The sequence below is a fragment of the Petromyzon marinus genome, chromosome 64 (genome assembly GCF_048934315.1).
Source record: "Petromyzon marinus isolate PM22_M1 ecotype Great Lakes invasive population chromosome 64, UKy_Petmar_22M1.pri1.0, whole genome shotgun sequence".
Lineage (NCBI taxonomy): Eukaryota > Metazoa > Chordata > Hyperoartia > Petromyzontiformes > Petromyzontidae > Petromyzon > Petromyzon marinus.
In genome coordinates, this window is record NC_133730.1 from 8,593,420 (window position 1) to 8,611,879 (window position 18,460).

The following is an 18,460-nucleotide window of genomic DNA, read 5'->3' on the forward strand; positions in this document are numbered from 1 at the left end:
GGCGTGGTTGCCCCGGCCACCCCCACCCCCTCGTGCTCCACAGTGCCGGTGGCCTTTACGGGTGCTGCTCGTCAACAGCACTTGCCCCGACAGTCTGTGAAGGCTACACGGGGGATCTTTGTGTTGCACGTGACAATGCCCTCTTCCTCCTCCTCCCATCATCATCATCACCATCACCACCATCATCGTCGTGTTTTTGTAACTGTTCGTCGTCGTTGTTGTTGTTGTTGTTGTTGTTTGTGAGCTGTTGTAACGTTCTGACCCCGTTGGCCCCAACTGGACGTCTGCTGACCCACGCCGTGCCGGCCTTCAGGGAGCGGTGGGGGCGCTGGAGGAGGAGGGCCTTGTGCTCGGTGGCGGATGACGGTGGAGAGCTCTGTGCGTGCAGATTGTGAGCTAGCCGTCGGAGGACGTGGGACTGCGTGCAGATGCAGCACTTGTCGTAGTTTTAAAAAGAGAGAGAACGAGCGAGAGTGAGCGAGAGAGAGCGGCATGGAGTAGGAAGAGAGGGGGTAGATAGAGGGGGGGGGGGGTAGAGAGAGGGAAGGGGTAAGGAGAACAGAGCGTGAAATCTTTTCTGAAATCTTTCATTTAAAAGGGGGGAGGGGAGAGTTTACATAAAGCAAAGCATTAAAAAAAAAACTGAAATGATGAACGAACCAAAGTGCCGACTCCACCGGGCATCTTCTTGATCGTAACAAAAATAAAAGAAGACCTTCGTATCTCATTGGATTCCTCCTCCTGCTCCTGCTCCTCCTCCAGTGCAAAACAAAATAAAGACTCAGATTCTGACGTCATGGGTCACGGTCGACGCTGCAGGGGAGGGCCGGCAAGGAGTGGGAGGGCCTTTGGGGGAGGGGCAGCGTGGGCGATGTTCTGATTGGTGGAATGTCCACGATGCATCACCAGGTGCGATACGTGGGCAGAGGTCTGCTTGGGTGAGATCGCGGAAACAGATTTTAAAATGTGTGTCGTGAAACCCGCCACCAGCCAACTCGTGGGGGTTGTCACGTAAACAGAACGTGCCCAATTAGTTACTAGTACAGCACTAGTGTGTAGTGTAGTGTATAGTGTAGACCACTAGTACAGCACTAGTGTATAGTGTAGTGTATAGTGTAGTGTATAGTAGTGTAGTGTATAGTGTAGTGTATAGTGTTGTGTATAATGTAGTATACTAGTACAGCACTAGTATATAGTGTAGTGTATAGTGTAGTATACTAGTACAGCACTAGTGTATAGTGTAGTGTATAAAAGTGTATAGTGTAGTGTATAGTAGTGTATTGCATAGTATAGTGTATAGTGTTGTGTATAGTGTAGTGTATAGTAGTGTGTAGTGTAGTGTATAGTGTAGTATACTAGGACAGCACTAGTGTGTATAGTGTATTGTATAAAAGTGTATAGTGTAGTGTATAGTGTAGTATACTAGTACAGCACTAGTGTATAGTGTAGTGTATAGTGTAGAACACTAGTACAGCACTAGTGTATAGTGTAGTGTATAGTGCAGTGCATAGTAGTGTATAGTGTAGTGTATAGTAGTGTATAGTGTAGTGTATAATGTAGTATACTAGTACAGCACTAGTGTATAGTGTAGTGTATAGTAGTGTATAGTGTAGTGTATAATGTAGTATACTAGTACAGCACTAGTGTATAGTGTAGTGTATAGTGTAGTGCATAGTAGTGTATAGTGTAGTGTATAGTAGTGTATAGTCTAGTGTATAATGTAGTATACTAGTACAGCACTGGTGTATAGTGTAGTGTATAGTAGTGTATAGTGTAGTGTATAATGTAGTATACTAGTACAGCACTAGTGTATAGTGTAGTGTATAGTAGTGTATAGTGTAGTGTATAATGTAAGTGTATAGTGTAGTGTATAGTGTAGAATACTAGTACAGCACTAGTGTATAGTAGTGTATAGTAGTGTATAGTGTAGTGTATAGTAGTGTATAGTGTAGTGTATAGTAGTGTATAGTATAGTGTATAGTGTAGTGTATAGTGGTGTATAGTGTAGTGTATAGTAGTGTATAGTGTAGTGTATCGTCTAGTGTATAATGTAGAATACTAGTACAGCACTAGTGTATAGTGTCGTGTATAGTAGTGTATAGTAGTGTATAGTGTAGTGTATAATGTAGTATACTAGTACAGCACTAGTGTATAGTGTAGTGTATAGTAGTGTATAGTGTAGTGTATAATGTAAGTGTATAATGTAGTGTATAGTGTAGAATACTAGTACAGCACTAGTGTATAGTAGTGTATAGTAGTGTATAGTAGTGTATAGTGTAGTGTAGTGTATAGTGTAGTGTATAGTGGTGTATAGTATAGTGTATAGTGTAGTGTATAGTGGTGTATAGTGTAGTGTATAGTGTAGTGTATAGTAGTGTATAGTAGTGTATAGTGTAGTGTATCGTCTAGTGTATAATGTAGAATACTAGTACAGCACTAGTGTATAGTGTAGTGTATAGTGTAGTGTATAGTGTATAGTGTAGTGTATAGTGTAGTGTATAGTGTAGTGTATAGTGTAGTGTATAGCAGTGTATAGTGTAGTGTATAGTGTAGTGTATAGTGTAGTGTATAGTGTAGTGTATAGTGTAGTGTGTAGTGTAGTGTATAGTGTAGTGTATAGTGTAGTGTATAGTGTAGTGTATAGTGTAGTGTATAGTGTAGTGTATAGTGTAGTGTATAGTACGAGCATGCACAATGTGCGATCAACCCACATTGTGCATGCTCGTGATGCGCGCACAACCATCACATGTATCATCTGGCGATTCGCTGTCCAAGCGATTCCAACCCTGTAGCTATCCGAACGTTTAAAGTTCGTTTTTATCTCTCTCCCTTTCCATAAGAGTATCTCATTAAGGCTTGGCCAGGCAGTAACTAGTTTGGTGTTGGAGGCTGCTGCTGCTGCTGCTGCCGCACCACGTGGTGGAAGGGGGGTGGGGACAGCTGGTGAACGAGAGCAACGGGGGGTGGGGGAGACAAAGGCGGCCGGGAGCACGTGACCCCTTGCCACACATCCCCCCCCCCCGCCCTGCGGGGACTTCAAACAGCGGTGCTCGCTGACGGCACTGGCCCCGAACGTCTCACGTGGTGCAAGGCCGTAGCCGTGGAGTGAACATTCTGGGGGGGCAAATCTTCCTGGGAGTCTGGGGGGGGGTCCCCCCCGGGTCCCCCCCCCCAACCCAAAAAAAAAAATCTACATTTGAAAACTCATTTCCTGCCTAAAATATTTAAAATAATAAAAAAAATCACTTACACCATAGGATGGACTTTTTATTTTATTTTTGTTACAAGAATGTCTAAGAGTGTATTGTATCACATGGCTCTGCTTTGACTTTTTTTTTAAAACATTTCTTGATTCATTGTATGCAATGGCAGAGATTAGGGATTAATGGAGTACATAACCACGATCGTACGAACAGAAATCTATGCATTGATTTATTGGAAGGCAAGTCCACATTGTGGCCAAGGTTTAGCAAATTGTTATTTACATAGCATACTAAACAATCAATTTTTATAGCAACATATCGAGGGGGGGGCATTTTTAGCATATTTGAATATTGGGGGTGTGTGTGTGTGTCACAATTTATATTATAATTACGGCCTTGACGTGGTCCATAGCAGGGGCTCGAACCGTGGTGGTGTGTGGTGTGGTGGTGTGCTGGATTCGCGTAGCCTCGACGTTGCATTCGCTGTGCATTGAAACGCGGTTCTGGAATAGCTCACTGGAAGTTGTTCATCATTATCAAGGATTTCTTTTTTTGGGGGGGGTAGGGGGGGAGGTAGATCGCGCAAGGTTGAATGTGTCGTGAATCTCCACCACCCGACAGCCACTAAGGTTTGTAACGTACACAAGATGCGGAAATTCGTTGCTGGTATCGTTTATAGTAGTGTATAGTGTAGTGTACAGTAGTGTATAGTAGTGTATAGTAGTGTAGTGTACAGTAGTGTATAGTAGTGTAGTGTATAGTAGTGTAGTGTATAGTAGTGTAGTGTATAGTAGTGTAGTGTATAGTAGTGTAGTGTATAGTAGTGTAGTGTATATTAGTGTAGTGTATATTAGTGTAGTGTATAGTAGTGTATAGTATAGTAGTGTAGTGTATAGTATAGTAGTGTATAGTATAGTAGTGTAGTGTATAGTAGTGTAGTGTATAGTAGTGTAGTGTATAGTAGTGTATAGTAGTGTAGTGTATAGTAGTGTATAGTAGTGTAGTGTATAGTAGTGTAGTGTATAGTAGTGTAGTGTATAGTAGTGTAGTGTATAGTAGTGTAGTGTATAGTATAGTAGTGTAGTGTATAGTAGTGTATAGTAGTGTAGTGTATAGTAGTGTAATGTATAGTAGTGTAGTGTGTAGTAGTGTAGTGTATAGTAGTGTATAGTGTATAGTAGTGTAGTGCATAGTGTAGTGTACATTCACAACTCGAGTAGTACGACGTTTCGCCGCCAATTACACTGTCCGGCATCAGCGGGCGATTTGCCAGACTCGTTTTGTTTACGCGACGAACCTTCCCGGCCGCGTTGGGTGGTGGAGGGCTTACGACACATTCACTCACGCTCAAAGTTACCCACATTTTACCCCCCCTCCCCTCCCTTATTCACAGAAGTCCAGTCTGGGCACGTGTTCAAGAAGTAAAAACGACGATAGAGTCACGTGACGATGCAGCAGTGGCTACCCGTCCAACCGCTTTTTGAATGCGCTGCAGCGGCCGTCTGGAATGCTCTCTTCCTCGCCGACATTAGGAAGCCAGAATAGGGATCTTCATCCGTACTCGAGGAATCCGATGAGCTATGAAGCGCTTTTTTATTCTCTGCACGGGGGTCAGAACCCAGTGGGAACTAGGCACTTTCAAATCGGCATCTCGAATGACAAACTCGTTCGGTGAGGACTGCCGCTCCGTTTAGCGCGGTTGGCTAACGTACGGTGTGAAAGAAGTTCAACATACTGCACGCAAGTACAGGACAACACAATGCTGCCACAGTGCCGGTTCGACTCGACCTCCGGGCGCGGCAGGTGACGAATCAATAGTTCAAGATTGTTAAATATCCCCCTCCCTATCACCCCGTCCCACCCAGCAGCTTCACGGCACTGAAGTCTATGATCGGCAAAGGACACTCCTAAGGGTCATGATCGTGATTTATGATCGTTGATCATGATCGTGATTTATGATCGTTGATCATGATCGTAATTTATGATCGTTGATCATGATCGTGATTTATGATCGTTGATCATGATCGTGATTTATGATCGTAATTTATGATCGTTGATCATGATCGTGATTTATGATCGTTGATCATGATCGTAATTTATGATCGTTGATCATGATCGTAATTTATGATCGTTGATCATGATCGTAATTTATGATCGTTGATCGTGATCGTGATTTATGATCGTTGATCATGATCGTGATTTATGATCGTTGATCATGATCGTGATTTATGATCGTAATTCATGATCGTTTATCGTGATCGTGATTCATCATCGTAATTTATGATTGTTGATCATTTTGTGATTCATGCTCATTGATCATGATCGTGATTCATGCTCGTTGATCGTGATTTATGATCGTTGATCATGATCATCGCCGGAACCTCAGGACGCACGCCCCAACAGGATGCTCGAGCCGGCGACTTCTTGCCCCTTTGCGAGACTTGAGACAAGCGGCGGTGATGCTGGACGTGGTGTGCCGGGACTGTGTGCAGGAGGAAGGGTCCGAGTTCCAGCCCCAACGAACGCCCCGGTGACGATTGTCCGAACCGGTCCCTGGGTCGCCTCGGCCCCAAACGAGTGACCCGGTGGGGTGCGGTGCCGTAGTGAACATCGCCACTCGGGGAGACAAAGGCGGCCGGGCGTGGTGCTGGCCACCCACCCACCTCGTGCGCCGTGCCGGCCTTCGTAGCTGCTGCTACTCGCTAACAGCACTTGCCCCTGCAGTCTGTTGCAGGCTACACGGGGGAGCTTTGTCTTTGTGCGGCGACAGAAGAGCAGCAGAGAGAGATTGGAGTCGTCTCTTTTGGGGTGTGGGGGGGGGGTCTTTGTTGTTGTTGTTCTGGTTGTTGTTGTTGTTGTTCTGGTTGTTGTTGTTCTGGTTGTTGTTGTTGTTGACTTTCATTTCACAATCTGCACGGTGTCACTGTGTGTGTTACTGTGTGTGTTACTGTGTCACTGTGTGTGTCACTGTGTCACTGTGTGTGTCACTATGTGTGTGTCAATGTGTGTGTCAATGTGTGTGCCACTGTGTGTGGCACTGTGTGTGTGTCAAAGTGTCACTGTGTGTGTCACTGTGTCACTGTGTGTCACTATGTGTGTGTGTCAATGTGTCACTGTGTGTGTCACTGTGTCACTGTGTATGTCACTATGTGTCACTGTGTTTGTCACTGTGTCACTATGTGTATCATTGTGTCACTATGTGTATCACTGTGTCACTATGTGTGTCACTGTGTGTGTATCAATGTGTCACTGTGTGTGTCACTGAGTGTGTCACTGAGTGTGTCACTGAGTGTGTCACTGTCACTGTGTGTGTCACTGTGTGTGTCACTGTGTGTGTGTGTGTGTCACTGTGTGAGTGTCACTGAGTGTGTCACTGAGTGTGTCACTGAGTGTGTGTCACTGTGTGTGTGTGTCACTGTGTTTGTCACTGTGTGTGTGTCACTATGTGTGTCACTGTGTGTGTGTCACTGTGTGTGTATCACTATGTGTGTCACTGTGTGTGTGTCACTGTGCGTGTGTCACTGTGTGTGTGTCACTGTGTGTGTCACTGTGTGAGTCACTGTGTGTGTGTCACTGTGTGTGTCACTGTGTGTGTGTGTCACTGTGTGTGTCACTGTGTGTGTCACTGTGTGTGTCACTGTGTGTGTCACTATGTGTGTCACTGTGTGTGTCACTGTGTGTGTGTGTCACTGTGTCACTGTGTTTGTCACTGTGTGAGTGCCACTGTGTGTGTGTCACTGTTTCACTGTGTCACTGTGTGTGTGTCACTGTGTTTGTGTGTGTCACTGTGTGTGTGTCACTGTGTGTGTGTGTCACTGTGTGTGTCACTGTGTGTGTGTGTCACTGTGTTTGTGTGTGTCACTGTGTGTGTGTGTCACTGTGTGTGTCACTGTGTGTGTGTCACTGTGTGTGTGTCACTGGATGATGAGATTGTCACTCTCGGCGAGGCCGTAGGCCACCTTGTGCGCGTTGAACACCCGCTGCAGGCCGCTCACGTACAGCGCGTGGTAGCGGTCCACCTCCTCTGCCGTGGGCTCTGGGATGTGGGGGACCGTGATGGGCTCCCCCACTGGGGGGCAGGGGGGGCAGAGGGGGGGCAGGGGGGGGGGGCAGGGGGGTGGCGGTGATGGGAGGCGGGAGAAGGAACATTGGTTTAAGAGGGTTTGTGAGTGGGAGTTTCAGTGGGTGGGTAAGTGGATGAATGGGTGGGTGAGTGAGTTGGTGAGCGAGTTGGTGAGTGGATGGGTGAGTGGATGGGTGAGTGGATGGGTGAGTAGGTGGGTGGGAGAATAGGTGGATGGGTGGGTGAGTGCGTGGGTGAATTGGTGGGTAGGTAGGTGTATATGTGGGCGATTCGATGGGTGGGTAAGTAGGTGAGTGGGCGGGTGAGTGAATGGGTGGGTGGGTTGGTGGATGTGTGGGTGAGTGAGCAGGTGAGTCAGGGGGTGAGGGTGAGTGGGCAGGTGAGTGCGCGGATGATGAGGTCGGCAAGTGAGTGGGTGGGTGGTTGGCTGGGTGAGTTGGTGGGTGGGTGTGTGGGTGGGTGGGTGAGCAGATGTGTGGGTGAGTTGGTGGATGTGTGGGCAAGTGGGCGAGTGGGTGGGTGGGTGGGTGGCTGGGTGAGTTGGTGGGTGGCTGGGTGAGTTGGTGGGTGGGTGTGTGGGTGGGTGGGTGAGCAGATGTCTGGGTGAGTTGGTGGATGTGTGGGCAAGTGGGCGAGTGGGTGGGTGGGTGGCTGGGTGAGGTGGTGGGTGGCTGGGTGAGTTGGTGGGTGGCTGGGTGAGTTGGTGGATGTGTGGGCGAGTGGGTGAGTGGGTGGCTGGGTGAGTTGGTGGGTGGCTGGGTGAATGGGTGGGTGGCTGGGTGAGTTGGTGGATGTGTGGGCGAGTGGGCGAGTGGGTGGGTGGGTGGCTGGGTGAGTTGGTGGATGTGTGGGCGAGTGGGTGAGTGGGTGGCTGGGTGAGTTGGTGGGTGGCTGGGTGAATGGGTGGGTGGCTGGGTGAGTTGGTGGATGTGTGGGTGAGTGGGTGAGTGGGCGAGTGGGTGGGTGGGTGGCTGGGTGAGTTGGTGGATGTGTGGGCGAGTTGGTGGGCGAGTGGGTGGGTGCGTGGCTGGGTGAGTTGGTGGATGTGTGGGCAAGTTGGTGGATGTGTGGGCGAGTGGGCGAGTGGGCGAGTGGGTGGGTGGCTGGGTGAGTTGGTGGATGTGTGGGCGAGTTGGTGGATGTGTGGTCGAGTGGGCGAGTGAGTGAGTGGGTTGGTGGGTAGCTGGGTGAGTTGGTGGGTGGCTGGGTGAGTTGGAGGGTGGCTGGGTGAGTTGGTGGATGTGTGGGCGATTGGGCGAGTGAGTGGGTGGGTGGGTGGGTAGCTGGGCGAGTTGGTGGGTGGCTGGGTGAGTTGGTGGATGAGTGGGTGAGTGGGTGGGTGGCTGGGTGAGTTGGTGGATGTGTGGGTGAGTAGGCGAGTGGGTGGGTGGGTGGCTGGGTGAGTGGGTGGGTGGCTGGGTGAGTTGGTGGATGTGTGGGCTACTTGGTGGATGTGTGGGCGAGTGGGCGAGTGAGTGAGTGGTTGGGTGGATGTGTGGGCGAGCGGGTGAGCAGGCCGAGCGAGCGAGCGAGCGAGCGAGGGGTCGTTTCGGCACCACTCACCCACGGTGAGGATGGGCGTGGGGAGCGGCAGGACCCCCCACGAGTCGGGGTTGAGGACCGCCCTGCCGTGGAAGATGCACGGCGCGAACCCCATGGCCTTCTGGAAGGCCACCTGGGCTCGGCGCTTCCACGTCCCCTCGGCGAACACCAGCTGCTTGAAGGTGGCCCCCTCGCCAAACGAGTACACGGGAACCAGGTCAGCCCTGATGGGGGAGCGGGGGCGGGGGGGGGCGAGCGGGGGGAGGAGGATGGGGGGGGGGGTCCCCCGGTTTGTGAACAGAGTTCGTAATGGAAGTATTCGTCAAGGAAGAGGAGTTGTGTCTCTCTGTGTGTGTCTCTGTGCGTCTCTCTGTGTGTCTCTGTGTCTCTCTGTGTGTCTCTCTGTGTGTCTCTCTGTGTGTCTCTCTGTGTGTCTCTCTGTGTGTCTCTCTGTGTGTCTCTCTGTGTGTCTCTCTGTCTGTGTGTGTCTCTGTGTCTCTCTGTCTGTGTGTCTCTGTGTCTCTCTGTCTGTGTGTCTCTGTGTCTCTGTGTCTCTGTGTGTCTCTGTCTCTGTGTCTCTGTGTGTCTCTGTCTGTGTGTCTCTGTCTGTGTGTCTCTGTCTGTGTGTCTCTGTGTGTCTCTGTCTGTGTGTCTCTGTGTCTCTCTCTGTGTGTCTCTGTCTCTGTGTCTCTGTGTCTCTCTCTGTGTGTCTCTCTGTGTGTCTCTCTGTGTGTCTCTCTGTGTGTCTCTCTGTGTGTCTCTCTGTGTCTCTCTGTGTGTCTCTGTGTCTCTCTGTGTGTCTCTGTGTGTCTCTGTGTGTCTCTCTGTGTGTGTCTCTGTGTGTCTCTCTGTGTCTCTCTGTGTCTCTCTGTGTCTCTCTTCGCCGGTTAGAAACATTTAGGCTGGCCTGCCTACGATCCATCCTGGGTTTAACCAGACTGGACTGTGTGAGGAGCTCACAAATCCTTGAAAGATCTGGGCAAGGTCCCATCGGCGAGCTCCTCCGGCAGGCAAGGCTGCGTTGGCTGGGTCATGTAGCCCGCATGCCCAGCCACCGCATGCCGAAACAGCTTTTGTTCGGCCGGATTGAGGGGGCTAAGCGGGCGCGGCACGGGCTAGAGAAGAGATGGAGTGATGTGGTACGGGAGGACGTGGAGCTGAGTGGACTTGCCGATGACTGGTACCAGCGGTGTCAAGATCGACCTCTGTGGAGGAGGCTCGTGAAGGATGCTACTGGGCAGTTGGAGACATTCGCCCTCCAACAACAACGGAGGGCGGAGGAGCGACACTCACAACAACGAGCGGAGCGCCGGGTGGCTAAAGCACAGCAGGTTGGCACAGTAGGGGGCACAGGTGGTGCATCAGCCGGTCATCTCAGTCATCTTAGTCAGTCGACCCGTGGCACCTGGGTCTGCCCCGTGACCTCCTGCCGGCGGGCATTCGACACTTCACGTGGCCTCAGGGTGCACATAGCCTGGCACAAGCGTCGTGGTGACGTCACCGCCACTTAGTGGCGAATGGCGGTTGTTGTTGTTGTCTCTGTGTGTGTCTCTGTGTGTGTCTCTGTGTGTGTCTCTCTCTGTGTGTCTCTGTGTGTCTCTCTCTCTCTGCGTGTCTCTCTGTCTCTCTGTGTGTCTGTGTGTCTGTGTGTCTCTCTGTGTGTCTGTGTGTCTCTCTGTGTGTCTGTGTGTCTGTGTGTCTCTCTGTGTGTCTGTGTGTCTGTGTGTCTCTCTGTGTGTCTGTGTGCCTCTCTGTGTGTCTGTGTGTCTGTGTGTCTCTCTGTGTGTCTGTGTGTCTGTGTGTCTCTCTGTGTGTCTGTGTGTCTCTCTGTGTGTCTGTGTGTCTCTCTGTGTGTCTGTGTGTCTGTGTGTCTCTCTGTGTGTCTGTGTGTCTCTCTGTGTGTCTGTGTGCCTCTCTGTGTGTCTGTGTGTCTCTCTGTGTGTCTGTGTGTCTCTCTGTGTGTCTGTGTGTCTCTCTGTGTGTCTGTGTGTCTCTCTGTGTGTCTGTGTGTCTCTCTGTGTGTCTGTGTGTCTCTCTGTGTCTCTCTGTGTGTCTCTCTGTGTGTCTCTCTGTGTGTCTCTCTGTGTGTCTCTGTGTGTGTCTCTGTGTGTGTCTCTGTGTGTGTCTCTGTGTGTGTCTCTGTGTGTGTGTCTCTGTGTGTGTGTCTCTGTGTGTGTGTCTCTGTGTGTGTGTCTCTCTGTGTGTGTGTCTCTCTGTGTGTCTGTGTGTCTGTGTGTCTGTGTGTCTGTGTGTCTCTCTGTGTGTGTCTCTGTGTGTGTCTCTCTCTATTTGTCTCTCTCTATTTGTCTCTCTCTGTTTGTCTCTCTCTGTTTGTCTCTCTCTGTTTGTCTCTCTCTGTTTGTCTCTCTCTGCGTGTCTCTGCGTGTCTCTCTGTGTGTGGCTGTGTGTGTGTCGCTGTGTGTGTGTCGCTGTGTGTGTGTGTGTCTGTGTGTGTGTGTGTCTGTGTGTGTGTGTGTCTCTGTGTGTGTGTGTCTCTGTGTGTGTCTCTGTGTGTGTCTCTCTGTGTGTCTCTCTGTGTGTCTCTCTGTGTCTCTCTCTGTGTCTCTCTCTGTGTCTCTCTGTGTGTCTCTCTGTGTGTTTCTCTCTGTGTGTTTCTCTCTGTGTGTTTCTCTCTGTGTGTTTCTCTCTGTGTGTTTCTCTCTGTGTGTTTCTCTCTGTGTGTTTCTCTCTGTGTGTTTCTCTCTGTGTGTTTCTCTCTGTGTGTGTGTGTCTCTGTGTGTCTCTCTGTGTGTCTCTCTGTGCGTCTCTGTGTGTCTCTCTGTGTGTCTCTCTGTGTGTGTCTCTGTGTGTGTCTCTGTGTGTGTCTCTCTGTGTGTCTCTCTGTGTGTCTCTCTGTGTGTGTGTTTCTGTGTGTGTGTGTTTCTCTGTGTGTGTGTGTGTTTCTCTGTGTGTGTGTTTCTCTGTGTGTGTCTCTCTCTGTGTGTGTGTCTCTCTGTGTGTGTGTCTCTCTGTGTGTGTGTCTCTCTGTGTGTGTGTCTCTCTGTGTGTGTGTTTCTCTGTGTGTCTCTGTGTGTGTGTGTCTCTCTGTGTGTGTGTCTCTCTGTGTGTCTCTCTGTGTGTGTGTTTCTCTGTGTGTGTGTTTCTCTGTGTGTGTGTTTCTCTGTGTGTGTGTTTCTCTGTGTGTGTGTTTCTCTGTGTGTGTGTTTCTCTGTGTGTGTGTTTCTCTGTGTGTCTCTCTCTGTGTGTGTGTCTCTCTGTGTGTGTGTTTCTCTGTGTGTGTGTCTCTCTGTGTGTCTCTCTGTGTGTGTGTCTCTCTGTGTCTCTCTCTGTGTGTGTGTTTCTCTGTGTGTGTGTTTCTCTGTGTGTCTCTCTGTGTGTGTGTCTCTCTGTGTCTCTCTGTGTGTGTGTCTCTCTGTGTCTCTCTGTGTGTGTGTTTCTCTGTGTGTGTGTTTCTCTGTGTGTGTGTCTCTCTGTGTGTGTGTCTCTCTGTGTGTGTGTTTCTCTGTGTGTGTGTTTCTCTGTGTGTGTGTCTCTCTGTGTGTGTGTTTCTCTGTGTGTGTGTTTCTCTGTGTGTGTGTCTCTCTGTGTGTGTGTCTCTCTGTGTGTGTGTTTCTCTGTGTGTGTGTCTCTCTGTGTGTGTGTCTCTCTGTGTGTGTGTCTCTCTGTGTGTCTCTCTGTGTGTGTGTTTCTCTGTGTGTGTGTCTCTCTGTGTGTGTGTCTCTCTGTGTGTCTCTCTGTGTGTCTCTGTGTGTGTGTGTCTCTCTGTGTGTGTGTCTCTCTGTGTGTCTCTCTGTGTGTGTGTCTCTCTGTGTGTGTGTTTCTCTGTGTGTGTGTTTCTCTGTGTGTGTGTTTCTCTGTGTGTGTGTTTCTCTGTGTGTGTTTCTCTGTGTGTGTTTCTCTGTGTGTGTGTTTCTCTGTGTGTGTGTCTCTCTGTGTGTGTGTCTCTTCGACTCCTCCCCACCACCCCCCCCCCCCCCCACGTACCCCCCCCCCCTTACCCCTGCTGCAGAGCGATGCGCACGAACCCCTTGCGGCCCTTGAGCACCACGCGGTGGTGGCTGTCCCCGAGGGCCCCCCCCTGCAGGGACTCCGCGGCGCCCCCCACCACGATCACCACGGCGTTCCCTGGGGGGCCGCGGGACAGGAGGTGGTCGATGGCGCCCCGACTCACGGGGCACAGGCCTGGGGCACGGGGGGGGCACGTGGGGGGCACGGGGGGGCACGGGGGGGGCACGGGGGGCACGGGGGGGGGCACGGGGTGGACACGGGGGGGGGCACGGGGGGGGCACGGGGGGCAAGGGGTGGCAAGGGGGGGCACGGGGAGACAATGAGTTCCTCGTGCGCTGCGTAAACATCACGACCTGGGATACAAAGACGGCCGGGCGTGGTGTTACCAACCCACGCCCTCGTGTGCCGTTCCGGCCTTCACAGGTCAACACAGCAACACAGCGCCTGGCCCCAACACTCTGTGTGTGTCAGAGGATACGCGGGGATCTTTGTGCGTGTGTGTGATGTGTGTGTGTGATGTGTGTGTGTGATGTGTGTGTGATGTGTGTGTGTGTGATGTGTGTGTGTGTGATGTGTGTGTGTGTGATGTGTGTGTGTGTGATGTGTGTGATGTGTGTGATGTGTGTGATGAGTGATGTGTGTGTGTGATGTGTGTGTGTGTGATGTGTGTGATGTGTGTGTGAATGATGTGTGTGTGTGACGTGTGTGATGTGTGTGTGATGTGTGTGTGTGATGTGTGTGTGATGTGTGTGTGATGTGATGTGTGTGTGTGATGTGTGTGTGTGTGACGTGTGTGTGTGTGACGTGTGTGATGTGTGTGTGTGTGATCTTTGTGTGTGTGTATGATGTGTGTGTGTGTGATGTGTGTGTGTGTGAGATGTGTGTGTGTGTTAGATGTGTGTGTGTGATCTTTGTGTGTGTGATGTGATGTGTGTGTGATCTTTGTGTGTGTGTGATGTGTGTGTGTGAGATCTTTGTGTGTGAGATCTTTGTGTGTGAGATCTTTGCGTGCGAGATCTTTGTGTGTGTGTGATGTGTGTGTGAGATCTTTGTGTGCGAGATCTTTGTGCGTGTGAGAGAGATCTTTGTGCGTGTGTGTGAGATCTTTGTGTGTGTGTGAGATCTTTGTGTGTGTGTGATGTGTGTGTGATGTGTGTGTGTGAGATCTTTGTGCGTGTGAAAGAGATCTTTGTGTGTGTGTGAGATGTTTGTGTGTGATGTGTGAGATCTTTGTGTGTGTGTGTGAGATCTTTGTGTGTGAGATCTTTGTGTGTGTGTGAGATCTTTGTGTGTGTGAGATCTTTGTGTGTGCGATCTTTGTGTGTGTGTGCGCCATCTTTGTGTGTGATCTTTGTGTGTGTGTGTGAGATGTTTGTGTGTGTGTGTGAGATGTTTGTGTGTGTGTGTGAGATCTTTGTGTGTGTGAGAGATCTTTGTGTGTGTGTGTGTGATGTTTGTATGGGTGTGATATCTTTGTGTGTGTGAGATATCTTTGTGTGTGTGAGATATCTTTGTGTGTGTGTGTGTGAGATGTTTGTGTGTTAGATGTGTTTGTGTGCGTGTGAGATGTTTGTGTGTGCGTGTGAGATGTTTGTGTGTGTGTGTGATGTTTGTGTGTGTGTGAGATGTGTTTTGTGTGTATGAGATGTGTTTTGTGTGTGAGATGTGTTTTGTGTGTGAGATGTTTGTGTGTGTGTGAGATGTTTGTGTGTGTGTGAGATGTTTGTGTGTGTGTGAGATGTTTGTGTGTGTGAGTGTGTGTGTGCGTGCGTGTGAGATCTTTGTGTGTGTGTGTGAGAGATGTGTGTGTGAGATGTGTGTGTGAGATGTGTGTGTGAGATGTGTGTGTGTGAGATGTGTGTGTGAGTGAGATGTGTGTGTGTGTGAGATGTGTGTGTGAGATGTTTGTGTGTGTGTGAGAGATGTTTGTGTGAGATGTTTGTGTGTGTGTGAGATGTTTGTGTGAGATGTTTGTGTGTGTGTGTGAGATGTTTGTGTGTGTGTGTGTGAGATGTTTGTGTGTGTGTGAGATGTTTGTGTGTGTGTGAGATGTGTGTGAGATGTTTGTGTGTGTGTGTGTGAGATGTGTGTGTGTGAGATGTGTGTGAGATGTTTGTGTGTGTGTGAGAGATGTTTGTGTGAGATGTTTGTGTGTGTGTGAGATGTTTGTGTGTGTGTGTGAGATGTTTGTGTGTGTGTGTGTGAGATGTTTGTGTGTGTGTGTGAGATGTGTGTGTGTGTGAGATGTGTGTGAGATGTTTGTGTGTGTGAGAGATGTGTGTGTGAGACGTTTGTGTGTGTGTGTGAGATGTTTGTGTGTGTGTGTGTGAGATGTTTGTGTGTGTGTGTGAGATGTTTGTGTGTGTGTGTGAGATGTGTGTGAGATGTTTGTGTGTGTGTGTGTGAGATGTTTGTGTGTGTGTGTGAGATGTTTGTGTGTGTGTGTGAGATGTGTGTGAGATGTTTGTGTGTGTGTGTGTGTGTGAGATGTGTGTGTGTGTGAGATGTGTGTGAGATGTTTGTGTGTGTGTGAGAGATGTGTGTGTGAGACGTTTGTGTGTGTGTGTGAGATGGGACTGTGTGGGCTGGGTGCTGTGGTGGAGGCGGACCGCGAGGGGGCGCGCTTCGACCACGCGGGGCTCGGAGAGCGACGTGGGGACAGCGGACAGGGAGCGAGCACCGTGAGTCCGGGTGGGACGACGGCTTGGCCCTGATGATGATGATGATGGTGCTGCTGATGGTGCTGCTGATGATGGTGATGATGGTGCTGCTGGTGCTGGTGGTGATGGTGCCGATGGTGGTGATGATGATGGTGCTGCTGATGGTGATGATGATGATGGTGCTGATGGTGCTGCTGGTGCTGGTGGTGCTGGTGGTGATGATGGTGCTGGTGCTGGTGATGATGATGATGGTGCTGGTGGTGATGGTGCTGCTGCTGATGATGATGATGGTGCTGGTGATGATGGTGCTGCTGCTGATGATGATGATGCTGGTGGTGATGGTGCTGCTGATGGTGATGATGATGATGGTGCTGCTGGTGCTGCTGATGATGATGATGATGGTGCTGCTGATGGTGATAATGATGATGATGGTGCTGGTGGTGCTGCTGGTGCTGCTGACGGTGATGATGATGATGATGGTGCTGCTGATGCTGCTGCTGATAATGATGGTGGTGATGATGGTGCTGGTGGTGCTGCTGGTGCTGCTGATGGTGATGATGCTGCTGATAATGATGGTGCTGCTGATGGTGATGGTGCTGCTGATGGTGAAGATGCTGCTGATAATGATGGTGATGATGATGCTTCTGCCGATGGTGATGATGCTGCTGCCAATGGTGATAATGCTGCTGGTGCTGCTGATGGTGATGATGCTGCTGATAATGATGGTGATGATGCTGCTGATAATGATGGTGATGGTGATGATGCTGCTGATAATGATGGTGATGATGATGCTGCTGCTGATAATGATGGTGATGATGATGCTGCTGCTGATAATGATGGTGATGATGATGCTGCTGCTGATAATGATGGTGATGATGATGCTGCTGCTGATGATGATGGTGATGATGATGCTGCTGCTGATGATGGTGATGATGATGCTGCTGCTGATGATGATGATGGTGATGATGATGATGCTGCTGCTGCTGATGGTGGTGATGCTGCTGATGATGATGCTGCTGCTGATGATGCTGCTGCTGATGATGATTATTACGATGATGATGCTTCTGCTGATGGTGATGATGCTGCTGCTGATGATGATGGTGATGATGATGCTTCTGCTGATGATGATGGTGATGATGATGCTTCTGCTGATGATGATGGTGATGATGATTCTGCTGCTGATGATGATGGTGATGATGATGCTGCTGCTACTACTGATGATGATGATGGCGATGATGATGCTGCTGCTACTACTGATGATGATGATGGCGATGATGATGCTGCTGCTGCTGATGGTGATGATGATGCTGCTGCTGATGATGATGGTGATGATGATGCTTCTGCTGATGATGATGGTGATGATGATGCTGCTGCTGATGATGATGGTGATGATGATGCTTCTGCTGATGATGATGGTGATGATGATGCTGCTGCTGCTGGTGATGATGCTGGTGCTGCTGCTGATGATGATGGTGATGATGATGATGCTGCTACTGCTGATGATGGTGATGATGATGATGCTGCTACTACTGATGATGATGATGCTTCTGCTGATGGTGATGATGCTGCTGCTGCTGATGATGGTGATGATGATGCTTCTGCTGATGATGATGGTGATGATGATGCTTCTGATGATGATGGTGATGATGCTGGTGCTGCTGCTGATGGTGATGATGCTGGTGCTGCTGCTGATGATGATGGTGATGATGATGCTGCTGCTGCTGATGATGATGGTGATGATGATGCTGCTGCTGCTGATGATGATGATAATGCTTCTGCTGATGGTAATGGTGATGATGCTAATGATGAGGATGATGCTGCTAATGCACTACACAACACACTATACACTTCACACTACACTCTACACTACACTCTACACTACAGCAGTTGTTCTTAACGTGGGGGGAGCGAGATGCCCTTTCTGTGCTAGGGAGGACGAGGCCACACTTGTTGTTTCTAGAAGGTCAAATAATCGAAAACACAAATCAAGGCACGGGCACGTCAAGTTACAACTTACCTTCTATCATGAAACTCCGATGTGTTCATTAACATTACTACATTTTTCATTACCATTGAGCACCAAACGGGTCCAAGGCTCCGAGTAAAGGTTAAGTTAATGAACACATTCTCCTGCAAAAGGAGCTGGTAGGAACGTCGGGCTGCTCGGTCAATGGCCAGGGTCAACAACGGCGGCACCACCACGTGGTGTATTCCGTACAATATGCCCGACTGTGAGGGCGGGCACAAGCCGGCGTGAGTAGGTTAAACGTTGAGTTTTATAAGGGCACCACGGGGTGAGCAGCCCCTCCCCACCCTCCCCACCCAGCCCCTCCCCACCCAGCCCCACCCCTCCCATGTTTGGATGGACGACGGACGGACGGACACAATAATCCCCTGTGGGCTGGTGGTGGTGTAGTAACCAGGAGGTTCCTACACAGGATAATGATTCAAATATAAAACGCGGCATTCAATCCGAGGATCCCAATGCGCGAAGCATGAAAGGCGACTCCGATCGCGCAGATTCCAAGCGGCAAGACGATCCACTGGGCGGGAGCGGCGCTTGCAAGATCGCCCTGGGGGTGCTGAGCAGATTGGAAGATCCGAAGGACCTTGATGGAATATATAAAATGTCTAAGTTCCTTGCCGAGGCAATGCGGGGTGAGGCCATTTAAAGCCTCTTAGGTCATCAGTTCTCCACGTGCTCAGGCTGGCCTGCCCTGTAGCTTCCACCGCCTCTGTCAGAGCTGCCGTGTACCTCCATGGATCTGGGTGAGTCTGTGTATCTCTGTGTAGCTCTATGGATCTCTGTGTAACTCTATGGATCTCTGTGTAACTCTATGGATCTCTGTGTAGCTATAGGGATCTCTGTGTAACTCTATGGATCTCTGTGTAACTCTATGGATCTCTGTGTAACTCTATGTATCTGGGTGAATCTGTGTATCTCTGTGTAGCTCTATGGATCTCTGTGTAACTCTATGGATCTCTGTGTGGCTATATGGATC

At 49.9% G+C, this 18,460-nt stretch overlaps 1 protein-coding gene across 1 annotated transcript in view; it reads right to left on the reverse strand.

Annotated features, from left to right (window-relative positions):
• Window positions 1–3,254: 3,254 nt before the first annotated feature.
• The window catches only part of LOC116937870 (diacylglycerol O-acyltransferase 2-like), a 76,700-nt gene continuing 61,494 nt past the window's right edge, over window positions 3,255–18,460 (reverse strand). The window contains exons 6-8 of the mRNA XM_076054210.1: window positions 12,789–12,972; window positions 8,851–9,053; window positions 3,255–7,272 (exon numbers count right to left, since the gene is read on the reverse strand). Coding sequence (XP_075910325.1) covers window positions 7,118–7,272; window positions 8,851–9,053; window positions 12,789–12,972 — 542 coding nt within the window. The 3' untranslated portion in view covers window positions 3,255–7,117. The remainder of the gene's footprint in view (window positions 7,273–8,850; window positions 9,054–12,788; window positions 12,973–18,460) is intronic.